General features: G+C 34.3%; 3 protein-coding genes across 3 annotated transcripts; 2 read left to right on the top strand and 1 right to left on the bottom strand.

Annotated features, from left to right (window-relative positions):
* Positions 1 to 9,593: 9,593 nt before the first annotated feature.
* LOC145000890 (Protein kinase superfamily protein) lies at positions 9,594 to 12,266 on the bottom strand. Its single transcript, XM_078960190.1, has 4 exons — positions 12,008 to 12,266; positions 11,390 to 11,761; positions 10,740 to 11,308; positions 9,594 to 10,676 (listed from the first exon to the last, which is right to left on the bottom strand). The coding sequence occupies exons 2-4, from the start codon at positions 11,753 to 11,755 to the stop codon at positions 9,704 to 9,706; spliced, it is 1,908 nt and encodes a 635-aa protein (XP_078816316.1). The 5' UTR covers positions 11,756 to 11,761; positions 12,008 to 12,266; the 3' UTR covers positions 9,594 to 9,703.
* A 3,738-nt stretch (positions 12,267 to 16,004) lies between these two features.
* LOC145001505 (uncharacterized) lies at positions 16,005 to 17,613 on the top strand. The gene is made up of 5 exons (XM_078960881.1): positions 16,005 to 16,457; positions 16,592 to 16,691; positions 16,782 to 16,881; positions 16,977 to 17,062; positions 17,140 to 17,613. Exons 1-5 carry the CDS (start codon positions 16,226 to 16,228, stop codon positions 17,519 to 17,521), a joined length of 900 nt encoding a protein of 299 aa, XP_078817007.1. The 5' UTR covers positions 16,005 to 16,225; the 3' UTR covers positions 17,522 to 17,613.
* A 1,550-nt stretch (positions 17,614 to 19,163) lies between these two features.
* PDE334 (ATPase, F0 complex, subunit B/B', bacterial/chloroplast) lies at positions 19,164 to 20,144 on the top strand. The gene has a single exon (XM_078959825.1). It carries the CDS (start codon positions 19,323 to 19,325, stop codon positions 19,980 to 19,982), a length of 660 nt encoding a protein of 219 aa, XP_078815951.1. The 5' UTR covers positions 19,164 to 19,322; the 3' UTR covers positions 19,983 to 20,144.
* The last annotated feature ends 4,509 nt before the right edge of the window (positions 20,145 to 24,653 follow it).

Consider the following 24,653-nt stretch of genomic DNA (forward strand, 5'->3'; position numbering starts at 1 on the left):
TTTTGACATATACTACAACTTGGTTAAGATTATTTATTCTAAACACTCTTCTATCAAAAAGTCATTTTTGATGCTTATCGTCTCTAAATTGACTAGCCCGGATCTACGAGCATTACAATTATCTCCCCCTTAGGATGATTACGTCCTGGAATCATCAACGAAAATAGGGTTTGTATAATGATTCCATACATTATCTTTCCATCCTAAGTAATAACCGTAATATATATGTTTCTTCGAACAAGTATCTAACTCTTGGGCTTCTTGACCGCAGACGATGCTCAATCTTGCACCTGCTCCTCATATTATGTTGGACGCTCAATAGTAACCTTCGAGTTACAAAATAAATCCTTATTGAGAACTCCTTCTTCTTCTTAGGATAAGTACATTCCTTTATCTATTGTAATAGATCGATGTGCTCTAATGATCTCTCATCGTATGATGCAACGCTTAGACTCAAGTCTCTTAGAGTCAAATTCCAGAATGGAATATACCTTCCTTCATATTCTAATGTGATATAATCACATTTTAGCATGTAGCATTTCTAGCTACCAATTTCTCTAACAACGAGTGCGATACTATTGATCGCATTGATTTAAATCTTCTGACTTAGGTCAGATGTTACATCGAAGTTGGTTCTATGAAACTCATAACAAATTCATCGTAGTTGGACTCAATTTGATATGAGCACTAGGATCAGAATATCGATCATTTTCTTAGTCATTACCGAAACAATGGTAACGACATACTTGAATAAAAATGGAATCAATCACTAGCTTCTTAGTAACCTTGTGACTTTCCCTGATCCAATCGTGAGTCATGTGCTTCCACTAGTATAGATCTCTACTACTATTCACACCTACTCATACTCATCCCAAGTATTGTCTCGCAGTCCCCAAGTCCTAAAATCACAAAACAATTTAACACATACGAATGTGTCCAATTAATCATACAAATTTTCCTAGACTCTACTAGGACTTCTTCCATGCGCATCTTCACTCATCAATTCTACTTCAACTTGGTTGGTGATGGAAATTCCAGACGATAGGACAACTTCAAGAATTACACCAATCGTTCCATCATCCCGCCAATCAAAGGTGTACTTTAGACGTACCGTACTCCTCTAAACGTTCCTTTTAGTTTATCAAACATATTCTAAAGGAAAGATACCACTCTTACGATATCTTCCGTTAGGTGTCATTCACTATCATAAGCCTTTCATTTCCTCCATTTACTCAATTCTCTACGAGTCTTCACCAAAACGTTTTGTACACCCAAGCAGACGTTCAGTGTACTTAGGTGAGAACTTTAAGATAGGAAAGCTTTATTTACGATATACGTATAAATCTCCTTATCACTCAGAAACATTTACATGCTAGTTCTAATATCATAGTCGTACTCTTAGAATCCCAAACACGTAAGGTTTCAAAATCCGGTCGGCAACAGACCAAAGATCCAAACAAATAATAGCATATGTGCTAAACATATAGCATTTAGCACATAAAAGCATTTTAGGAATCTTTCCTAAAATAAACTAGTGGTCATGTCTAAAATATGGTAGACACTCATTTCACAATCATCACTTAGCATTTCAAGTTTAAGTCTAGAAATCCTACAAATTCCTAATTCGCTTAAACTAATGCTCTGATACCAACTGTGACATCCCCATTTTCACGGCTAGAAAAGACCGATTTGTTTATGCTTTGTTTTATAGAATCAGAGTAATCATTTGATTAAAAGAGTTGCGGAATTTGTTCCCAAAACAAAATACGATAAGAATTTATCAAAACGTTTCTTAAACAAATGTATTTTCATTAAATAACAAAATATCGGGATATCATGCTCCGATACAGACCAAAAGCATAAACAGTACTAAATCGACCTTATAACAGTTATTTACAATAACTGGTCTATATCCAAAATATCTTGATAAGTCATCCAACTTATGCACTGGTGCCACTACCTGTAATACAAAGAAAACTGAGTGGGTCGTGCTTGGGAGCCTGGTGAGCATATAGGGTTTTCAACCCACAATAATATAATTATTATATTCAATCATCAAACAATCAAATCAATTACCCATCCCCATTATTTCATTTAATTCTTAAGAATTTACCCTAAGAATCAATTATCCTTCACTCGTTCATTCCTAAGGATTGACCTAAGGAATTGGCACAAAGTTCATTGCTAATTGAGGTTCTTACAACAAGCACTAAATCCATAGCTGCCAAGGTACTAAGTCCATAGCTACCAATATTCATCTACACAGTACTAAATCCATAGCTACCATTGTACTTATATAAGGCACTAAGTCAATAGCTTCCAGGGTTTTTCTCGTTTATTGACAGTATCATTTCCGAGACTCCTCTCGTAATACATGTCAATGGGTTTTTAGAGTACACCAATGAACATCTCGTTCATAACACCGACAAGTTGCAAGCTTCTAGTGTTCCACTGGACTGTCTAGAATAGTCTGTGGTTGTCATCCCTACTCTGCTGAATGACGGAGCCATCGTTTGGGTAAAGGTTTCACTCATTTTTCACCTGTCACCCTCATCTCATGATCTATATCACCTTTCGTCTCATCCTCAAACTTATCTTTTATCACACACCAACTATTTCATCTACCCATGTTCTACCCAACATATTCGTAGATATAAATTACATATACTGTTTAAATCATTTACAAACCTGTATAAAACATTCATCCAAGATCCATCTCAAATAAACAACCAATATATATATATATATATATATATATATATATATATATATATATACACACACACACACATAGCACGTATTCTATAGCAAATACTTCATATCTATGCGTTAGACGAAAATGACTACACACTCACTTGATTAGATGATGCTCGGACAACACTACGGCTCTTCAAGTACTATTCTTTTGATGTAACCGGGATATCTCCCAAAAATCGGGCTTCTCGCGGGTAGATTTCAGCTGGAAACTCTTTTCTTCTCGGGATCTTCAGGGCTTCCGGACTTGCTTCGGGTGTCGGGGTGATACCGGGATTCGGGGGTACATCAAGAGGGCTAGAGAGGGTGTAGAGAGTGAGAGAATGAAGGAATTAGCAACCATGGCCGGCTGCCCTTCGGTTTCTATTTATAGGGCCGTTTTTCGAGATTCGCATCGTGAATCTCAAATATTCACGTCGTGAGTTCAGTCGTCATCAGGTACGTCATCGCAACTTGGGTCTGACAGGCTCTAAGAGACGTCATCACGGAGTTCATGTCGTGAACCCTATGTTCACGTCGTGAACACTATGTTCACATCCAAGCTCCGTTTTCGACGTTCTTTATATCCACGCATAGGTGAGATTATGTTCTACAACTCTCATTTAGACTCTAATTTTGACTTTATTTTTATTACATTATTTTTAGTAGGTCGGGACAAGAAAACTCCGTTATTTCATAACTTCTTCATCTGACGTCCATTTTCGTCTGTCTTTTTACCGTTGCATTACTATCGACGAGATCTTCAATTCTCATTTAGATTGTTTCGGCTAGAAACCACTCGATCTCATATTCGAACTTTGGGCTGCATACTGCTAAGTTGGAACTTCGAAAAATCATAACTTCCTCATACGAAGTATGATTTAGACGTTCTTTTTATGTACGCTCTCGGTTTAACATATTCTATGACTTTTATTTAGATCATTAAGACTAAATATCGCCCTATCGTAAATTCACTGTTTACGTCATACATCATCGTGCTGAATCGGTCGCGAAACTTCATCAAGTCATAACTTCTTCGTTATAACTCGAATTTCGGCGTTCTTTATATGTATGGAAACCTTGTGACATATACTACAACTTGGTTAAAATTAATTATTCAAAATACTCTTTTATCAAAAAGTTGTTTTTGACGCTTATCATCTCTAAATTGACTAGCCCGGATCTACGGGCGTTACAACATGTAATTAATATAAAATACTTCATATCTATGTGTAAGATGAAAGTAACTATGCACTCACTTGAAAAGGTGGTGACTCGGTACTCGGACAGCACTTCGTTATCTCAAAACAATTTCCATCGGACAAAACCTAGTATTATTACCACTAGAGTTTAGTCTAATATTCACCGAGACTAATTAATAGTCTAGCTATTATTACTATTATATAAGCGTTAAACAATACTCTTCACCCACTATGTACAGACAGGGCCAGATATGAAACACCAGAGGGCAGGATCATTTTGGCATATAGCACTTTTGAATCCAGCAACCCAAGCGACCCTCCAAACCAGATTCCTCATACCACGAGTGGTTAAAAAGATATTATAACGAGACCTATATAACTCATAATAATAGCTTAAATAATTATTATAAGGTCCTAATAATGTTACTATAATTAAATAAAAGTTATTTTAAAAATAGTGTAGGTGTAGCTCACTTACAGTAGGTTTTCTCGAAAACCAGGCTTCGTTTGGAGCAGCGTTCTTGAGCCGAAAGGCTCTTTTCTCGGGGCTTCAGGAGCCTCAGGGCTTCCTTTGGGTGCTAGGGGGCTCCCTAGGGTTTAGGGCGGTTAGAATGGGTTAAAGAGAGAAAGTAGTGAGAGAGAGTAGTGAGAAAGGTGTGAAAAACTAGAAACTCACACCCTTTTTATAGCCTGCGAGGCCTCGCACTACGCTGGGCGTAATCCGAGGTACATTGGGCGTAATGATCGCATCGTACAACATGTGGCGAGGTTTCGGTGGGGCAACGTGGCTCAAGGTGGACCGAGGAAGCGAAGATCGTTGGGCGTAACCGAGCTCGGAAGCGGCGCGTACACATCATGCTAGGCGTAACCTCGGATTATGCAGGGCGTAGCAAGGCTAGCTGTGACCCATCTGAAGCGAGGCGTGGGCAACAAGGAACGGTTGAGATTCGGCCACGTCTTCGAAAATCTGAGTCTCGACTTTAAAATTTTGTAAATTTCACATACGAGCTCCGTTTTTGACGTTCTTTATATCCACGCGTAGGCGGGACCGTACTCTACAACTTTCGTTTAGACTCCGTCGGCTAATTTTGACTTTATTTTTAAGTTATACTTTTAACAGGTCAGGATACGATTGGTCCGTTAAAAAAATCATAACTTCTTCATCCGACGTATATTTTCATCGGTCTTTTTATCATTACGTTACTATTAATGAGATCTTCAGTTCTCATTTTGGTTGTGTCAGCTAAAAACCGCTCGATCTAATACTCGAACTTCGGGTTGTACACTACTAAGCCGGAACTTCGAAAAATCATAACTTCATCATAAGAAGTCAGATTTGAGCGTTCTTTTTATGGACGCTCTCAGTTTAACGTATTCTACGACTTTCGTTTATATTGCTAAGACTAAAAATCTCTCTATCGTAAATTCACTATTTACGTCGCGCAGTGTCGAGCCGGTTCTGTCGCGAAACTTCGATGAGCCATAACTTCTACTTTATAACTCGGATTTCGACGTTCTTTATATGTACGGAACCCTTATTAAATATACTCGGACTTGGTTAAGATTAATCCTTCTAAATAATCTTCCATCAAAAACTCATTTTTGATGATCATTGTCTCTAAATTGACTAGCCCGAATCTGCAGGCGTTACAGAGGATACAACATTTTCATGGTGGAACAGCCATGTCAAAACCATAGTAATTAGCATAGCTAATGCCATCTTTTGGGATGAACTGAAGCATCTAATGATGGATGAGTATTTTCCCAGAGAAGAGATGAAAAAGCTAGAGCAAGAGCTATGGAACCATGCTATGCAAGACTAGGACATTGCAGCTTATACCAACCGCTTTAATGATCCTGCTATTTTCTGCCCCAACCTTGTCACCCCGAAGCACAAAAAGGTAGAAACGTACATATGGGGATTAGTTCAACCTATTCAAGGGTTGGTCAATTCAAACCGACTACAAACGATAGTGCCAAGAGGTTGGCCTTTAACTTCACAAGTCAGGAAATCTGCCAGGGCACTATGGTCCAGAAAGCTGACCTTCCAATGTCTGGAAATAGCAAAAGGAGATCTGATGATGACTCAGAGAAACCACTAAGGAGAAAAAAAGACTCAGGGAAAGTTTACCTAGCAACCATCCCATCACCCAATCCCCTAAGACAATATGTTGGAGATCTTACGATATGTAGGGAGTGCACCTATCACCATGAGGCTGCATGTAGAGAGATAATATGTAACAGCTGTAGTAGTAAGGGCCACACTACTAAGTCCTGTAGGAGCCCAACCCACGCCATAAACCCAAGAACTAGAAATCACAAGTGCTATGAATGAGGATAAATTGGCCACTTTAAAATAGACTGTCCTAGATTGGCAAATCAAGATTGGAAAATCACAAGTGCTATGAATGAGGTGAAGAGCATTTTTCATTAGAACAAATAACGTTACCCAGAATCCACTCCTAGAAATCGGTACGCCTTCGCTAAATAACTTGCGTACAAACTAAAGTAATAATATAGTTTTGTGAACACTAGATTTAAACACTCGTTAAAACACAAAACTAATAAAAGCTAAAGAAACACATGTTATTAATTATTAGGAGGATACGTAGGTTACATGATTCTAGAATTAAATAGTTTTAGAAAATGTGATTTAGCTTATTGTGCAGCTCTCATCTGAGTCCAACCGTAATAGGGAGAAATCATAGAGTCGAAAAACTATTAAGTTTTAGCAGCCTGTAATAGTATTCCCCAAATTATTAGGTAACATTAAGTATAACTCATAGTAACAATGAATCCCTCGGAAATTCTAGAATGACTTGTTTGAAAACCCTTCGAAAAATCATAGGGATTTGATATCTTTTGACTCTATGTTCCAGTAAGTACTTGACTGATGTCACTACCACTCTATGTTCCAGTAAGTACTTGACTGATGTCACTGCCACTCTATGTTCCAGAAAGTACTTGTCTAAGGGCCACATCGCTACCACTATGTATCTAAAAGTATTTGTCTAATCACACTCTCACTATCTCTCGCAAAAAAAATCAAATCGGTTCAAAAATTGTACTTCGAAGGTGAACCCTAGGGAGTCAATTAATCTCTATAAAACTAAATTATAAGGATAAGCATAGTACTTAGTTGTTACTATGAACAAACACTATGTAATTCTATATATAAGTATGATTATAATTATAATTACAACAATAAGAGATATAAATATTGATTCACTCAAATTCACCCAATAGTGCATCCGCATTTGGTACTACAAGTGGAATTTCAAGGACGAAATTTCCTTCAACAGGGGGAGGATGTGACAACCCAAAAAATACGCCTCCAACCACTATCGATAATCAAACAACAAAACACGATCAAACAATCTTGTAAAACGCCAAAAGTTTTAACCATCACTCTTATTAACATCGAAACCATAGGTTCAAAAATAAGTGCGCAAAAATTCGTGTCACTTTGCGAGCAGGTTAACATATTTATCTTCTACACGCTACCGTCATTCCAAAAATATAAATTTCACAAAAATCTGACATAGTATGAGTGAGATACGATATTTATAGGAAATAAATGTCTATCATACTTGAAAAGACGAAAATACTCTTACATATTCAGTCCGTAACGACTTTTTACTAACGGTGTTAGTAAAACGGGCCAACTTTGCACGTTTTCCAAACCACAAGGACCATTTGTATCAAAAAAAATTAACAGGAACTGACTTTGTGATTTTTGGCAAACCACAGGAACCATTTTTGTAATTTTGTCAATATATTATGATGTCAGTACGCTCAACTCAAACAGATAATAGTAGTATATTATGTCATCACTACGCTCAATTTAAACGGATAATAATAATATATTATGTCGTTACACTCAACTCAAACGGAAAATAGTTGTACATTATGTGGTCGCTACACTCAACTCAAACGTATAATAATAGTATATTATGTCGTAACCACGCTAAAATCAAAACGAATAATAATAATATAATATATCGTCACTACGCTAACGAATAATAATATATTACGTCGTCACTACGCTCAACTCAAACGGATAATAGTAGTATATTGTGTCATCATTACACTCGACACAAACGAATAATAGTAATATATTATGTTGTCACTACACTCAACTCAAACGGATGACAGTAGTATATTATGTCGTCACTACAATCGATTTAGACGGATAATAGTGGTATATTATGTCGTCGCTACGCTCAACTCAAACGGGTAATAGTAATATATTATGTCGTCATTACCTTCGATTCAAACAGATAATAGTTGTATATTATGTCATCACTACACCCGGTTTCAAACAGATAATTGTAGTACGTTATGATGTCACTCAACTCGAGTAATGTTCATATTACTACTATGTAGTTGGCTTCGATAAGAATATCTATTTAAATATAATTATATATTATAACTACATAATAGAGTATTGATAATTCATGTCATAAGTGTATAGTTATATAAGAAATGGTTGAACTGTATCCAACTAACCTACATTCAGGTCATTCTCGGTTATTCTGCTCTTAAAAGCACTCATTTCCTTAAGGATACCCCTAAGATATGGATACACTAGTAGTATATAAGATGAATAGGAATCACGGAAACCCTAGTACCTAGGAATAGTATAATGCTATTTTCAAATAATAATATACAAAACCTTTTAATTCTCCAAACCACATGTATTCCTAGGATAAGAATCAATATGATAGGGACCCCACAAATCACAATGTATCAATTGAAATGATTTACTAGACATATTGTTGTGACAAACAAATGCAAATTTCTTTTGTTTAGCTAATGGACATATCATACAAACATGTTTATCTATTCCTTTATTTAAAGCTAACTCATTGCTCACTAACTTGAGTTTCTTTTTTGAGGGATGCCCAAATCTCTGGTGCCATTGTTGTAAAGAGACATTGTTGATGGAAGCTTTGACTAAATCATGCTCTAGCAAGTATAATCCTTTTATGACTTTACCCCTGCCAATCATCTGGTTGTTGCTCATCTACTGAATGATTGCATAATCATGATAAAGACTAACCATTGTAGTTTTATCTTTAGTCAATGAAGTTATACGGTTTAGTTCAAACTATGGCACAAATAGAACATCATGAAGTACCAAACTATGACTAAGTTGGTAACATGGATAGAAACAGAATTCGCTCTATTCTTATTGTTGTTTGTGAACTTGAAACCCGGTGGAAAACCATGCAAACTGTAACACTTCTCCTATGTATGTCTAGTCTTCTTACAACGTGTACAAATGATCTGATCCTTTCTATAGCCTCTTTGATTTTGACTGTTGTTATAGGTTCTTGTTTTGTTGTTATCAGAGTATGAATCTATGACATTAAAAGCCATTGTTGATTTAGGACTTTGATTAGAACTTATGCTCCTCTTCCTTTCATCTTGGATGATTAACGAAAAGATTCAATTAACTTTTGGAATCAGATTCTTTAAAAGAATTTGACCAAGGATTTGAGTGAAATCATCATTCAAACCCATCAGAATAGGCATAGTCTACTCAACTTCTTTTGCTCCACCATAGGTACATCAACTCCATGTGTAATGAACATCATAATTTGCTAATTCTTCTCATAAGACTTTGTAAGTTTGGTAAAGTATACACTTACATAATCATCACAATTTCATACATCAACCATTGAAATTTAAAGAGTTAAAGTATATCTACAACCAAGCAGTTAACTATTTACAATAGGATTAATCAACACATTATACATGTTAATTTACCTTGTAGTATTAGTAATATTAACCCCTTCTCTAAATATAATATTCGCCATATTAGTAGGAAGCCATTTCGCATTACCACTCTCCCCACGCTGTTGTTCACTTTGAGACTTTTCATTTTTCTTCACACTCATTTTACCTCCAACACAAACCCCCAATTTAACCACAGTAAAAACCGCTAAACTAACCAAAAAAGGCCTAACACCCCAATGAAAATCCTCAACATGCCAATACTTTTTCACCATATTATTACCACTCATCCCAAAACTCACCAACTCCACCTCACCCGGATCCGCCATAAAAACAACATTTTCACCGCCGAAATTTAACCTCCTGGGAAATTTAACCACAAGACAACCATTCGGTAATACCAAAAATACCCTCCCAGTCCCCCACTCCCCTCCTCTTTTTCTAACCCATTCAAATCTCGGACTAAAAACATTACTTTTCACCCTCACAAACTCTCCAACACAGTAATTTTCTGCCATTTGTACATCCGAATAAACACATTTCCATAACGTTTCAACCCCAATTACACCAACGGTCAAACTTCCATCCCGGTCAACCGTATGAACAACACCGACGTTCGATTTTCGTTTCGTGTTTTCTTTCTTGAAACGGATCCAGTCGCCGGGTGATAACCCGTATGTGACCCGCTCCAGTGTTGATCCGTGGACCCTCACCGGGTCGTGGATACCGTGTACCCGGACTAGAACGTATCCGTTTTGGGTTTGGTTTTGGTTTTGATTGTCTGTGTCTACACCCACGATTGTTCCCTCGGGGACTACCATGTTTTGTTGTTTGCTTGAATTTAGGGGTTTTCTTGATCGAACTGTGTCGCCTACTTCTAGATTGGATTTTGATAAGAACCATTTTGTGTACCCGTTTAAATTTGATTTTTCTAAAATGGATGTGGGCCCAGGCCCACTGATATTTTTCCACTTTCCATCATCAAAAGTCGCGTTCTTTGAACTGCAAAAGCAACAAGTCATACTCAAAGCAATTATATTTAAAAGAATAATAAATTATATGTACCTTTGAAAGACCATTAATATATCTGACATTAAAGGTCGACTTCTGAAGTCATACTCAAAGCAACCAAGAATTATATTCTCAACAGCAGGAGGAAGAAGGCAATCTGGAATGTGAGGTTTTTCTTGTCTTTTCACAACTGAGTTATATATTTCATCGATTGACTTACCACACCAAGGTTGTACACCTGTCAACATTTCAACAATGGTGCAACCAAAACCCCATGAATCAGTCTCAAAAGATAAGGGGCCTCTTATGTCAGGTTGCCATTGTTCAGGGGCCATGTAGTTTGGTGAGCCAATTCTTCGAGTTGTATCAGAATTAGGCAATGGAATGCCTAGTAGAACATAAGGGATTCCCAAATCACCTAAAATTGCTTTTTGTTCTTCGTTTAGGAGGATATTATTAGGTTTAAGATTAAGGATTAGTATCTCTTTTGAATGCAGTTCCATAATTCCATGAGCTAGATCAATCCCATACCTCAAGACATCACCTAAACAACACTTTCCCCCTTTTAGAGTAGCCATTTTGTCACCAATTGATCCCTCATAGAATTTCATAATAATGCATATCTGGAATATATGAATATATGATATGAAAGTTGAAACCATTTAACTAAATAATCAAACAATCATGAGACTATAAATTGTTACCTTCCCAGTTATGACTGAAACACCATGAAGATGAAGGCAGGATGCACCTTGTAATCCTTGAGCTTTGGAAAGTAAAACACTGAGTTTATCTAATACGACTTTGATGTTATCTTCTTTGATGTGATGTAGCATCTTAACAGCTACTTCATGATACTCTTCATTATCTTCCGTAACTTGATGACGAGTTGCTAACCAGACATCACCAAATGGGCCTCTTCCAAGTCTATGTCTGAGTTTTATAGATGCAGGATTTATCCATGGATTGTTGTTAGATGTGTCATTGGTTGTAAGCTGATCGTAATCATTGTCAACGATCTCAAAGTCAAAGGAAGTTGAAGCTCGATTTGCAAGAAGCTTTCCAGCCATTAATTCCTGTTGAAAGTTAAAACTGAGCACGTGTAAGCAACAAAAATCAATAAGAACATGATAAAGTATGAGAACAACACCGATATGGCTCAAATTTCAATTCTCCATTGCAGAAATGCAATTCAATTTAATTTTGTTTTAGCAATTTTGTGCCCTAACTTACTAAATTAAGTAAAAAGGGGAAGTTATTCAAGAACTAGAAGCATCAATTCAATTCAGAACAAAAGAATATTGCATCGAAAAAGTACTTACCCCTTGAGCAGATTGGCGATTGAAAACGCGAGTTTTGACGATTTAATGTGATAATCAACTAGAGACTGATCCTGATCATATTCCGATCATGAAATTTGTTATTAATACAACGACAAGCAAGAGATTACACTAGTTTGAATCGTCTGCCGAAAGATACATAGCAAGAGACAAGAGAACAACTACGGAAAGCAAACGATGGCTTCAGTGTGGAGTGCATCATCAACTTCACTAGAAATAGAAGTTGTGGAGTGCATCATCATCTATCGAACTAGAATTTTAAATTGAATATAAAAAAATATATATTTTAATAAAAAAATTCAATGCTCACGTAAAGTATATTCCTCTAAATCTCTAATGACAAATCATATAACAAACTTAGAATTAAAATCTTATTATATTTTAAAAGAATAGGGTTGTAAAAACCAACTAATTAAATGAAATCTTATTTTAGTCTTTTCATAAATTCAATGATAAAAATTATAGGAATTTGATCATAAAGTGTCTAAAAATATTTTGTTTTTTACAAAAAATTATATTATCTAAAAAAACATTATTATGCGTAATATTCATACATATGATTTTTTTTTTAAATATGTTTTGTTCAAATATGAATAAACATGTTTTGTTCAAATATCAATAATGATTGAGTTGATTACAAATAAAAAAACACACTCCAATTTTCAAAAGAACAAAAAACATCAAGATTGCTAGCAAAAAATATGATCAATAATCTCTTTTTGACGTTGTTTTAAGGGTTTGTTTGAAATGACTTCTACTTTTGATGGTGTCTCATCTTTTAGTAATAAGTGATGGATAAGAATATCTCAACTCCAACAACTCCAACAAGAAAAAAAAAATGTTATCATATTTTGCTCAATATCTTCTAGCTCGTTAACCGGGGACACAAGTTTAATTCCTTAATTCCGAAAGGAATAATATTATTAAATCCTTTTATTTTTAACGTGTAATTAAAAAAGTTCTAATATTTTTTTTATTGCTATGGTTATAACTTTCTCGTGAATTATTGTTCTAGCTCACTTATGATTAACTTAGTTAATTTTTTTGTAAAATCAGTTTTAAAAAGTTCAAATTTGATCCCTAAGGTTTGGAAAAAATCTACACCGCATGGTTTTTTAATATTATTTTTCGATTTTTGTATATTTGTACATTTTCGGGTTTTTTTATAAATATATATATATATATATATTTTATATTTTCTTTTTTATATATATTTTTTTAATTTTATTTTTCAAAAATTTGATTTTTTGTTTTCTATTTTTTTAGTGTATATATAGAGTATATTAGAGTTTTTTTTTCTTTTTTATAGTTTTTTTCATTTCGCTTTTCATATTATATTTTTAACCTTTTTATATTTTTATTTTTTTCTTATTTGTATTTCAATTATTTGTTTTTATTTTTTTGTATTTTTAACTTTTTATTGACTTTTTTCAAAAAAAAATGTAAAATGTATTAATATATTAGAGTATATTATAATTTTAATAATTTATAGTTTTTGTAATTTTTTTATTTTTATTCAAGTAAATAAAATAGTTATGTTTATATTTGTAATTTCAATCCAACTTATTTTCTTTTTATTCTTTTTTTCTTTAATGCTATTATATTTATGTTATGAAAAAATAAAAATTAAAAAAAATAATAATAATAATAGATTGTTTATTGAGAATTAGTGTTGCAATGTGTTATCAATAGTTTAAATTCAAGAGAATATTTTTCAATTTGATAATAAACTAAAAGTAAAAACAAAAAATATAATAATAGTCGGTCTCTCTAAAAAAATAAATAAATAAATAAAATAAAATAAAATAAAATAAAAATTGTTATAGTAATTTAAATTGAATTCAACTTCTTGAATCTAAATATATAAAAACATTAGAAAAAACATAAATAACTAATATATATATATATATATATATATATATATATATATATATATATATATACACACACACACACTAGCCGTCTACCCGCGCAAAGCGGCGGGCGGCAAATAATTTGATCTCTTTAGAGTTAAAACCATTTTGCGTTCACTTCGATAAATGAATATTAAATGACATCTATTTTTCAAGAGCATTACCATACCATATTAAGGGGGTGTTTGGCTAAGCTTTTTTTAAAACAACTTATTAGGTTCCACAACACTATAAGTTAAAAAAGTGTTTGGATTAAAATAACTTATTCTGGTGGGGAACCTCTAATACGTCATTTTTTCATAAGTTACTCTACACTTACTTATTAACTTATAAGCTAATAACTTAATAAGCAATAAGCTTTTTTGTCAAACACCCCATAAATGGTTATTACTTCCATTTATACATACCCAAACCACTTGTACTGTTTATCGTCCTCTTTTTTTTTCGTTTTCTTTAATTCCTTTATTAATTTAATGTCCTACTAAGTAAAATGCTAAAATATATAAATAATAGTTTATAAAAATAATCCTTTAGAAAATTAGGTGTTGTGATTCAAAAGTCTATAAATAGGCCTTTGAGAAGGCCAAAATACTCAGGTGTCAACTTGTTCATTGTGATTTTAAACCAAGTTTGGTCACACATTAAAACATTTTCAACGATAGTATGTAATTCAAGGATTCATATTGATTTAGGTTCTCGAAACCTTAAAATATTGAACAAAATCTATATAGAACCTTATAATAAGGACAATAATCACCGTAATCAGGAACTCCATATGATGAAACTTGATATTATAAGGACCAATGATGAAAAATGTTTCATTTTTAGACTAAACAATATGAAAAATATACAAACTACCTTAATCATGTCAAATCTTGTGTTTAACCGTTCGTTATTGCAAAAGTAAGATATCAAAATATACAAACTAATGATAATACAATGCTCTAACTGGCCCTCTTTGGTTGAGTTCTTTGAACCTGCAAAGCCAACACATTAAAGAAACATAGTAAAAATCTTTTTAGGAACAAATCTGATATAATAAAGCCTTCACCCAATATATTTATAAGATAAAAATACAAAAAGTTAAAAATGTTGAAATCAATTATAAGTAAGGATTAAAATAAAAACCTGTTAAGAAAGAGCCATCTGCAGGAGGGATATTTGAATCAACATGTATTTTCTGATGGTTTCAAATTTTGAATTATTTGAAATTCAGGGAAGGAGATAGAATTTGTTGAGAAATATAAGGATTCAAAACACAGGTTAAAATTTAATATTATTTTATTGATGACTACTTGTACTATTAGCTTAATAATTTGAACGTCTTAAAAAAATATTATTATTATATTCAATCTATTTTTATAAATAGTGGGATTTCTTTTATAAGATTGTGTGTGTGTGTGTATATATATATATATATATATATATATATATATATATATATATATATATATATATATATATATATATATATATATATATATATATGCTATCAGAAAGATTGAAGTGAGTTAACAATAACACTCAAACATTCCTACTTTATCACTCCCAAGTTTTTTTTGATCCCCAACTCATATGTCTGTATGTTAACTTATAAGCATATCAGCACATATCAGAAAATAAATCAGTGATGCATATCATTATAACAACAATGGAATATGAAGCACATGGAGTATTAGACATAAAATAACACAGAAAAACCTGTGACATATTACCAAAGAGTTACGTGATTACAAATTACTTAAGCATAACAATACATATCAACAATAGATATGATAGACTTCAAAATGAAAATAAATCAGAACATGGAATTCTTGACATAGTAAGTTCATGGAGTACATATCGGCAATGTCTGTCATACCTGATAATCTTTTTATAATATAAAAGTAATTAAATTTGATAGGAAAAATCTTAGGGGATAAATTTTCCCTTTTACAAATGTTTAATTTGTGTGTGTGTGTGTTTTTTTTTTTTTTTTTGAAAAAAAAGGCGCATGCACATGTCAACTTCCTAATTAACCGAAAGAAATCGTCAAAATTTGCTCCAGTAAAAGTCGCAGAGAAAAACTGAAAAACAGATAAGTGGATAACACAGAGAGAGACATGCTTCCTGTTCATACTCCTTCCCCCCGAATCCAAATTCAAACCCTAAAAATAACTCTCTTTCAAACAATCCTCTTCACATGGATTAATTTCATAACGATCATCACTTTCTCCCACTATTGAACGAATCTTATCTCTATCACATAATCTCTCACCTCTTCTCATAATTTACTCCTAATTTAGCCATGCGAACTCCATCCAAGGATCACAGGGTCGATTTTTCTGATTTTGGATATAATCGTAAGACTCCCTTTGAGATAAATCGACCATCATCGCCATTTTCGATTTCCACAACCTCAAGCTCTTTTCCTCCATTGTTGCCTGCTAAACGCAGCTCCTGGAGGTCACTTTCATTTGGAAAATTCTCCTCCAAGCCAATCAGACTTTCCATCCTCAAATTAGATGGATCTTCCTTTGGTAATCGAAAACGATATAAATTCTATTTTTTTTTTTTTCTATAGATCATCAACTGATTTTTCAAAACATCCACACTTGACGATGTTCTACTTTAGGAAATCGAAAATGAATGTCCTGTGATTTGTGTGATACAGATATTGTTGTTACGAATAGAGCAACTGTAGCAAAAGTGAAGAAGGCGATTGAGGCTGCTTTCTGCGATATACCTACACAAGGAGACGCCGAGATTTCATGGTATATATGTTCAGTTATTCTCTCTAAATTCTCCCTTTCTTCTTCTTCTATACATGTTGGAACCATTGAATATGATTGTGTTTATTATAGGTCGCACGTATGGGGGCATTTCTGTTTATGCTTTGAGAGCATGAAGCTCTTTCGTGATCGTGATTCCATTACACGTTTTGGGATCAAGAATGGCGATCAGGTATTTTTCTTCTAAAATAATCATCTTTGGGCTACTTATAAGTTGAATATACAATCAATTTGACCTAAAAACTGATTCAACGAATCATTTTCCAGCTTCAATTTGTTCGACATACACCAATGTATGAAGTTGCAGGTGAAAGATTAGAGAAGATCACCATCGATTCAAATCAAACCAATGGGTAAGCTTTCTACTAATAATACAACAATGTCACATTCTAATATCAGCTAGACAGAATCTAACATAAGCTAGACACAGTCCAACCCACAACTGGATCAAGATTGGGAATTTGAATAGGTCATCAAGCAAACGGAGTTTGAATGGGAACATGAAAAAGTATTGTGGGAACAATAGATCAAATTCAAACCATAATCATGTCACAAAAGAGGTCAATCGATCCAATTGGGCATGCAGAATGCGAGGGTTGTTTTTACACCGAAAAACAAACAGTCCAAAAATCGGAACTGCAAGACTTGGACGATGGTTTCCAAGTAGTGATGATGAAGAAGAAGATGATGATGATGATGATGATGCGAATGTTTCTTGCAGATCGAGTGCTAGTTCGACTTCTTATTCACCAAATCCATTTAGTGAGTTTGCCGGAGGTTTTGGTTATCCAACGGGTTATTGCATTAAATGATTTTGCTTGTTGTGAATGTATATGGGCCTCCAAATGATTATATTGGTTTTTTCCATGTAAAGTTTTGTATAGTAGAGCGACTTAATGAATAATGATGTATGTCGTGTGTGTATACATCGAGTAAGTTTTTTGGAAAAACTTGTTTGAATGAGATTAAATGAAAATTTTATCATTATATTTAATCAAATTAAAATATTCATTACCTTTAACACTATTTTCATCCATCCTAACATGAGATGAATTGAGAAGAAAAGGAAGCAATGATAGGTAAGGGTTAGGTTGTGTTTGAGAGATTCGTTGAAAGTTTTTGCCTGATAAACTAGTTCATAAAGTTATAAAGTAATAATATTCGGTAAAAACTAGTTGATAAATAGACAATACATATAAAATAACATAAAAGAACGTTAAGATATATAGTTGAAAACTAGTAGACGTTATTAAAATAAATAAATAAATAAATCATCATATTAAACTAATTAGTAACAAAGAGTTTTTCAATCGGTTTTCAGGTTTAAAACATATTCATTGCATTCTATATCATATTGATGATATTACTATGAATTTCTTGCATCTCATGCGTCTCAAACACAACCTAAATAACAACTTTAAGTTTTTCTATAACTTTCTTATTTTGATAATATAAATCTCGCATCTCTAAATTCTAGTTCATGCTCTTTACTTTTCTAAATTCTAGTATACTTTATAATTTATATAAATCCTTTTTACTCACAATATAAATCGTAATAGGGAAAGCAACTATTAGGGTTAAGTCATAAATTTTGAATTAAATTTAGCAAATTATTAAAAAAAAAAAAAAAAAAAAAAAAAAAAAAAAAAAAAAAAAAAAAGAGCAATTTTGAAGTCAAAGACAGATATTCATGCATAAGGTATATATATGGAAAACTAGTAAGAAAATCATATCAAACTTATTCAATAAATATATCATCACACACTATATAACAATAAGCTCAAAAAATAAGTTTGTTTAGACCATCCACAACCAAAAAAACAAATTCACAAAAGATTTTTAATATCACATCATAATCACATCAACCGATCCAACATGCTTAGTAATGCCCACAATAATACAATATGAGAGTTTTTCTAATAGTTTTTCCATAGGTACTAGAATGTCAACTAACAAGCTAAAAAAGGATAAATCAGCAAAATAGTATGATATGTGAAAAAGTTATGATAGAGTGTGTTACTTAAGAAGCTCATTGGAAAAACTTTGTTTTGAAAAAATTTCTCCAATATCCTTTTCAGATATTTTAAGCTTTTTGTTTGAAAAAAATTCTAGCATGGATGATCTTATAATCAACCTTATAGTCTTAATATATTTAAGTCATTTTTTTACTTAACTCAAACTTAATGTACAAATTAAATCAAAATATAAACAATCATCTATATATTTTCTATATTAAATGTTTAACTATTTAGGTGTGGCAAGAAATCTTTAAGGTGTACATTTATGCAAAATTTGAAAACATACACTACTATTTTAGTGGATTAAATTTTGAATAAATGTGAAATTGTGTGGTGAAAAAGTAAAGCTTGCAACTTTTGTGACAATTTTGGACATGGAGAGCTAATTTTGATTTTTTTTGTTGGCAATTGGGAACCTCATATCATTTTGTGTGGCATAGAACGAGATAAGCTTTTTTCCCTCAAATCGATCAATCTTCCTCTCATCATCATCAATTCACCACCACCTTCTTCCAATCTCTCTAGACTCGCACCACAACCAGATCTGTCAACCATTTCACCATTCTTCACCGCCATTGTTATCCTCTAATCGACGATGGCCAACGTGATCATGGCCTCCTCCAAAACCCTAATCACATCTCCCCCAACCCCTAAATCCACACACCAACCACTACCACAACCTCCCGTCTCCCTCCCCCTCATCTCCACCACCACCAAACCCCGAATTTCCCTCTCCCTCACTCCCAAATCCCTAGCCGCCGCAGCCCTCGTAGCCGCCTCCGTCGCCGCGACTCCCTTCCCCTCCTTAGCAGTCGAGATCGAAAAGGCCCAACTTTTCGACTTCGATCTCACGCTTCCGATCATCGCCGCGGAGTTTCTCTTCCTCACGTTCGCTCTCGACAAAGTATACTACTCCCCCTTGGGGAATTTTATGGACAGCAGAGATAAGGAAATTAAAGAGAAGCTGAGCAGTGTGAAGGATACTTCGACTGAAGTGAAGCAATTGGAGGAGCAGGCGGCGGCGATTATGAGAGCAGCGAGGGCGGAGATATCGGCGGCGTTGAACAAGATGAAGAAGGAGACGGCGTTGGAGGTGGATGCGAAGCTGGCGGAGGGGAGGAAGAAGGTGGAGGCGGAGTTGCAGGAGGCGTTGGCGAGTTTGGAGAAGCAAAAGGAAGATACGATCAAGTCGCTTGATTCTCAGATTGCGGCTCTTAGTCAGGAAATTGTCAACAAGGTCCTTCCAGTTCAATAATTTACATATCAGTCCTTTAAATTTGAAAAAGAAAAGGTCACTAGAATCACGTAAAATAACAGAAACTTGTTTATATTTTGGATGATTCGGACTCGGATTATTACATGTGTGATGAAGTTATTGTTAATTTGTGAAATAATATTTTTATGATTTTTGCTTCAATAGTTCAATCTATTGCATGTTACGCATTTTAGAAGCAATATTTCGAAAGAGTCATTCAATCAATGTGTCTTTTTTATTATTATAATATTTGTATCTTTATGAAATCATAAATTTTCTTTGCTGTTATAATAATACTACAAATGAAATGACCATTATGCGCCCCTTTGAGCTATGGTTCTCACATTTGCAGACTGAACTTAAAATCTAAAACTATTGCAAAAGGTAAGCACTTCATAAAAATATTGCAAGGATAAGCACTTCCTAGAAATATCAACAAACGGGTGAGAAGATGAAATATAGAACTCCTAACATCATATGACCAAAAGCAACTTTTTCTTTACCCAAGTGTAAATATGTTTCCACATGTTTGGTTTTTTGTATTGTACAATATGGAGGCTAAATAGATGGCACATACATTATCATGAAAGACTACTATGGCTTGAGACCGGAGACACTCAAGTTTAACTTTCAAGAAGAAGATTGTGAAGCTATGCACAGATGACATTGGCATCACCTTGATATTTGGCTTTGATACTGGGAGAATGAGAGATAACATGTTGTCTTTTGGCCGATGAGGAGACAAGATTGTCATCAAGAAAGATACAATAATCGAAAGTAGATTGATGTGTTTTAGGATGCCCTCTCCTTGATCCACCTCGTTATAAGAGAACAAACAATCCATCGAGTAAGAATGAAGCTAGTTTAGGGTGAGTGAAAATGAGATACTAAAGAGCACAAACCCTTGCAAGACACTATTAGACACAATATCCCGATTACCTTCTAATGCTAAACCATCTCCGATCCATAAGTGAAGCTTTTATCGTAAAAACTAATCTTTTTAATTTCTTTTTGAGGCTTGGTGTTTAAAACGATGGAAACAATTAATTTCAATGATGTATGGGATTTAAGATGTTTTGTTTATTATGGGATAATCTCAATCAATGAAAACCGTTAAAATTGGTGACTAAAGTGTTCAAGAAGGTTGGGTGCACAAAATGGGATACAAACTTTGAGTTCTCTCAAGTTTGATATATCAAACCAAGTGGTACAACATGCATGACTAGAACCTTGGGGAAAAAATGTCACATGTACGACCTTCTAAATACCCTCACATCTTATCACATGAATTTAACATAATAAATAAGATATTATTTGTAATAATGTTAAGTCCACCGGAAGCAAGATCCAACATATATGCATACAATATAATTTTGATTCTGAGAAATTAAATATCTTTAAAGCTCGTTCTGACCCGAAAAAAAATAGGCATTTATTGTTATTATAAGTTTTTATTTTTAAATAAAAATATATAATAAAAAAAATAGGGCTCTGTGTGTAACAACCCAAAAATCAATGGTAAAATTTTCATTTTTATTATAGTCAAAACATAGATGTCGTTTAATCCAAACATTTCAAAAACATTGATAATTAAAAACATTTATCAGAGTTCATCTCAAAATCATATATGGCGAAAAATATGGGTGTGTGTGTTGCAATCAAGTCAGGTCCTTCCTTTCCAAACTGATGATACCTAAAATCATAAACAAAACTGTAAGCACAAAACTTAGTGAGTTTCTCCAAAATACCACATAGCATAAAATCACAGAATATCATCCACAGTATATCATGTAACATATATATAGTTGCCATGGGCTCCCCCCCCCCCCCCCCTGGTCTTTCATGCAAATATCACAGAGACAACTAGCATTTCACATAAGAAGTAATAGGTCGACATTGGTGTTTTCGACCCATAGATATTGTGAGAAGACTCACCCCACACAAATGAACCCTGGTTGCTGGCTGATAGCTCTTCGAACTATCAATAATAAAACAACACCCAACTAACAATTGGTTTCCATTACATAACCATAATTCCATACTTGTGGTAAAAAGACCATTTTACCCCTAACCTAGCTTGGTCTAAGACCAAGACCCAAACTCACACTATGAAGGCCTAAAAGCCAAATATTCAACTAAGGCCCAATTTTCTAAATTAGGCCCAAACCCCTTACATGGACCTTACCACCAAACTTACATGGACCTTACCCTAAAGCACATCCAAATATCCTAATCCATACACTTCTTCTCAGATGGCCCAACAAGAAACCAAACATCTAAGCCCAAAAGAAAGGCCCAACTCAAAGCCCAAACACAATTAGGGTTTTCACATAAAATGACAATTAGGGTTAAGTAAGAACACTTAACCCTTTAAGGACTTAATCCATTAAGCCCATCACTCTACTAGGTCAATCATTCAACGTGGTCGGGCGTCACTCATAATTCCAAACTAATACTCTAAATGTGAGTCCCTGGCAAGTCCCAACAAAAGTCTCCAAGATTAGGGTTTTCTAAACCCTAATTAGGGCTTCCAAACCAAACACATGCCAATTAGAACAATGGTTAAGTTTTAGGCTAATTAGGGTTTCATTAGGCCGGGCACCACCCACCGCCACTGCAGGCAGTGGTGGTCGACGGTGGTTCACGGCACCTCCTCACAGCGGTGGTGGTTTTCGAGTTATAATTCGACCACAAGCTTCCAATATAACAAGAAATGCTGAAAAATATTCATACGCCTACACCTTCACGCGCACAGCCACTCAACACGATGGCTGATGGCGACAAAAGGTGGCAACAAGGTGACAACCACCATGGTTGGCTGCTATGGTGGTTTCCCACGTTTTCCGACTAAAGAACCCAAACAACACACTTCCCAAACAAGAAATAACATTACATAAACACATCCACAGCTACCATTGTGGTGGCAGGCGGTGATCGGAAATAACAACCACCATCTCATGGTAGTGGGTTTTCCTTTTGATGGCCGACCAAGCAATTACACACACATGCACAACATGAACGGCTAGAACAGAACACACACATGCTTACACATGCGAATTATAAACACAATCACCCACCAGGTAGCATGCAGCGGTCGGTCAAGAGCAAGCTGCTGCAAAACGGACACGACACGAAACCCGACACGAAATAAACGGGTTTGGGTAAGATATTTCAACCCGTTTAAATAAATGGGTTGACACGACACGACATGAAAATTAAATGGGTAAGGTTAGGGTTAAGAATTTCAACTCGAATATGACTCGAAAATGACCCGTTTATTTATATGCAAGTATTTTTGAATTATTTAAACAAACTAGAGAGATACAAAATCAAAATCATAAGTAAAGAAAGCCTTCGAATTAAATTGTTTTGTAATGTTGAAATAACTTAGCCATCTAGATCAAGACTTCATTTCAATTTTTCATTCTCTCCCAAACTACCCAGTCTCTTTCACCACTCTCGCATCCTCATGACCTTTGTCATCCGCCTCCCCAACTCCCACTCTTTTAATTTTTTCATCTGAACTTGCTATGACTTCAACTATTTTGCCTCTAAAGTATTAGCTTTTATTTTCTACCTACCTAACTCCTACTCTTTCAACATGCTCAATCTTTTAACCTCACATGACACGACATATTTCCAGCTATAGCCCTAACCCGAAACCCGACACGAACTCGACAAGAAAATAAACAGGTTAACACGACACGACACGTTAGTTAAATGGGTCGGGTTAGGATCAAGCACTTTCAACCCGTTTAGTGTTTCGACACGACACGACACGATTGTCACCTCTAAAAATGGGTAGGGAAGAGGACCGGGTTCAAGTCTCTCGTCTGATTTGAATCACAGTCCCATAATTACACTTTTAGTCCCTCCCCCTCAAATCATTTTCAAATTAAGCCCATTAATTACCAAACAGCCCCCAGGTTCCAAAATTCATTACAATTCTATCTGGAAATTACACTTTAACCCCCAAAATCCAAATTATGACATTTAACTCCCCGAAACCAACACCTTGTAAAATATTATGGATTTAGGTAATAATAATAATGATATACTTTACATCTCAAGGTTTTAGGGTTTATTAATTATTTAATTTCAAACAAAATGTTTCACTGTGCAGCTGTCCACTTTGCCCCCCCCCCCCCCCCAGCATGTTTTCCAATATGGGTTTACAAAACATCAATAAGTTGTATAGAAGCATCAAAACAGACAACATGTCAAGGTTCAACAGTAACATCTAAGATGGTTCTATCCTTGTTTACCTACAAAGTCTCATTGTGTAGCTATGAAAAAAGTTACGTCTTGGAAACTAAGTCAACTATTACTTCAATCATAAACTTCTAATACACATCAAATAAAATAAAATATGTAAGACAATAATTTATCGTTAGCTATATGGTTTTAGACATAAAATAGTTTTCAAAATATTTAAACATTAGAACATTTGTAAAGCATCACATGCGTTTATTTGTAATAATGCAATGCATGTCAAAGCACTCATACTTTGTGAAATGGTCTTACCAAATCACATTGTTCCTTTGTACCACATCATGAAGAGCACATCAACTCATTATGTACATTCCAATACTGCTTACTATATTACCTAAAAAGTTATGTAATTCAAGGGGAATGTCTAATGGTAATTTCCAACTCGATTGTGTGTTAGAT

Source organism: Lactuca saligna, chromosome 6 (assembly GCF_052625555.1).
Source record: "Lactuca saligna cultivar CGN05327 chromosome 6, ASM5262555v1, whole genome shotgun sequence".
Lineage (NCBI taxonomy): Eukaryota > Viridiplantae > Streptophyta > Magnoliopsida > Asterales > Asteraceae > Lactuca > Lactuca saligna.